We start from the raw sequence: 1,152 nt of genomic DNA, 5'->3' as shown, positions 1-1,152 counted from the left end.
GCTGCTCACCGCTTCGAAAGCTCCTTTCCGATCCCTCAATTTCGCAACTACACCACCACCGCCATTCTCACTTACGATACCAACATCCATTCCAATCCCCTCCTTCCCTTCCTCCCCTCCAATCTCGATCGATCCTCCGCCTTCCATTTCACCTCAAAACTCAAAAGCCCTAATCGAGTCAAGATTCCCGAACCCGTTGATGAAAATCTAACCATCGTTGTTGATCTGCATTTGGTTGGGCAAAGAGTAATCGCGAGCATGAATGATGTTTCCTTCGTGGCTCCGAGAAGAAATTCGATTCTTGAAGCAGCGTACTTCGATCAGGTTGGTGTTTTCACATCTGATTTCCCCCCTTCTCCTGCTATGAAATTTAACCATACGGTAAAGGGGACGAAGATCTACAAGATCAAATATGGATCTGTGGTTCAGGTGGTGCTGCAGGGAAGCAGCTTGCTGTTGGAGGAAGAGCATCCTATTCATTTACATGGGTATGATTTTTATGTGATGGGTAGGGGGATTGGGGAATTTGTGATGGAGAGGGATGGGGGTGAGTTGAATATGGTGGATCCTCCAAAGAGGAATACAGTGGGAATTCCGGCAGGAGGGTGGACGGTGATAAGATTTGTGGCGAATAATCCGGGGGTTTGGTTGATGCATTGTCATATGGAGATACACCATGAATGGGGGATGGCAATGGTGTTTTGGGTGGAGGATGGGGTTGGGAAGATGGAGTCTGTTAGGCCTCCCCCGACTGATCTTCCGCCATGCTAAATATTGTTGATAGTAATGGAGTTTGAGAAGATGGTAGTTGTGGAGTAAAAATGGCAAGGATTTGGGATGAATAGTTTGATTTAGTACTAATGGTGACTAAGGTTCTCTCTAGTAGATACTATTTGAAGAATCAGCTGTGAGTGTAGGTTTCAGGCAGCCACGACATTTAAGATCATAGAACACAACTTTCTACCTCTATTTTTCAAAAAGTAGGCAAAACATAATATTACTAAACCCTAAAAAGCAAGACGCGGTGCGATGCGGTGCGATGCCACACCATCACCACACTGTCGCCCCAAATGCACCCGGAGATGTTACAACTGGACTTTTGTGCAAGTGTTTTTATGTTTAGAAGAGTGAAAAGTAATCTCATCATATCAT

General features: G+C 45.1%; 1 protein-coding gene across 1 annotated transcript; it reads left to right on the top strand.

Moving 5' to 3' along the window:
• The first annotated feature begins 258 nt into the window (after window positions 1-258).
• LOC110034947 (laccase-3-like) lies at window positions 259-771 on the top strand. Its single transcript, XM_020739187.1, has one exon. The coding sequence runs from the start codon at window positions 259-261 to the stop codon at window positions 769-771; it is 513 nt and encodes a 170-aa protein (XP_020594846.1).
• Window positions 772-1,152: the final 381 nt, after the last annotated feature.

The sequence above is a fragment of the Phalaenopsis equestris genome, unplaced genomic scaffold (genome assembly GCF_001263595.1).
Source record: "Phalaenopsis equestris unplaced genomic scaffold, ASM126359v1 Scaffold194811, whole genome shotgun sequence".
Taxonomy (NCBI): Eukaryota; Viridiplantae; Streptophyta; class Magnoliopsida; order Asparagales; family Orchidaceae; genus Phalaenopsis; species Phalaenopsis equestris.
Note: the sequence above shows the minus strand (reverse complement) of the source record. Positions and strands in the feature narration are given on the sequence as shown.

Excerpts from the sequence above, each read along its gene's own strand:
- LOC110034947 (XM_020739187.1), top strand. The coding sequence starts at position 259 with ATGAATGATGTTTCCTTCGTGGCTCCGAGAAGAAATTCGATTCTTGAA.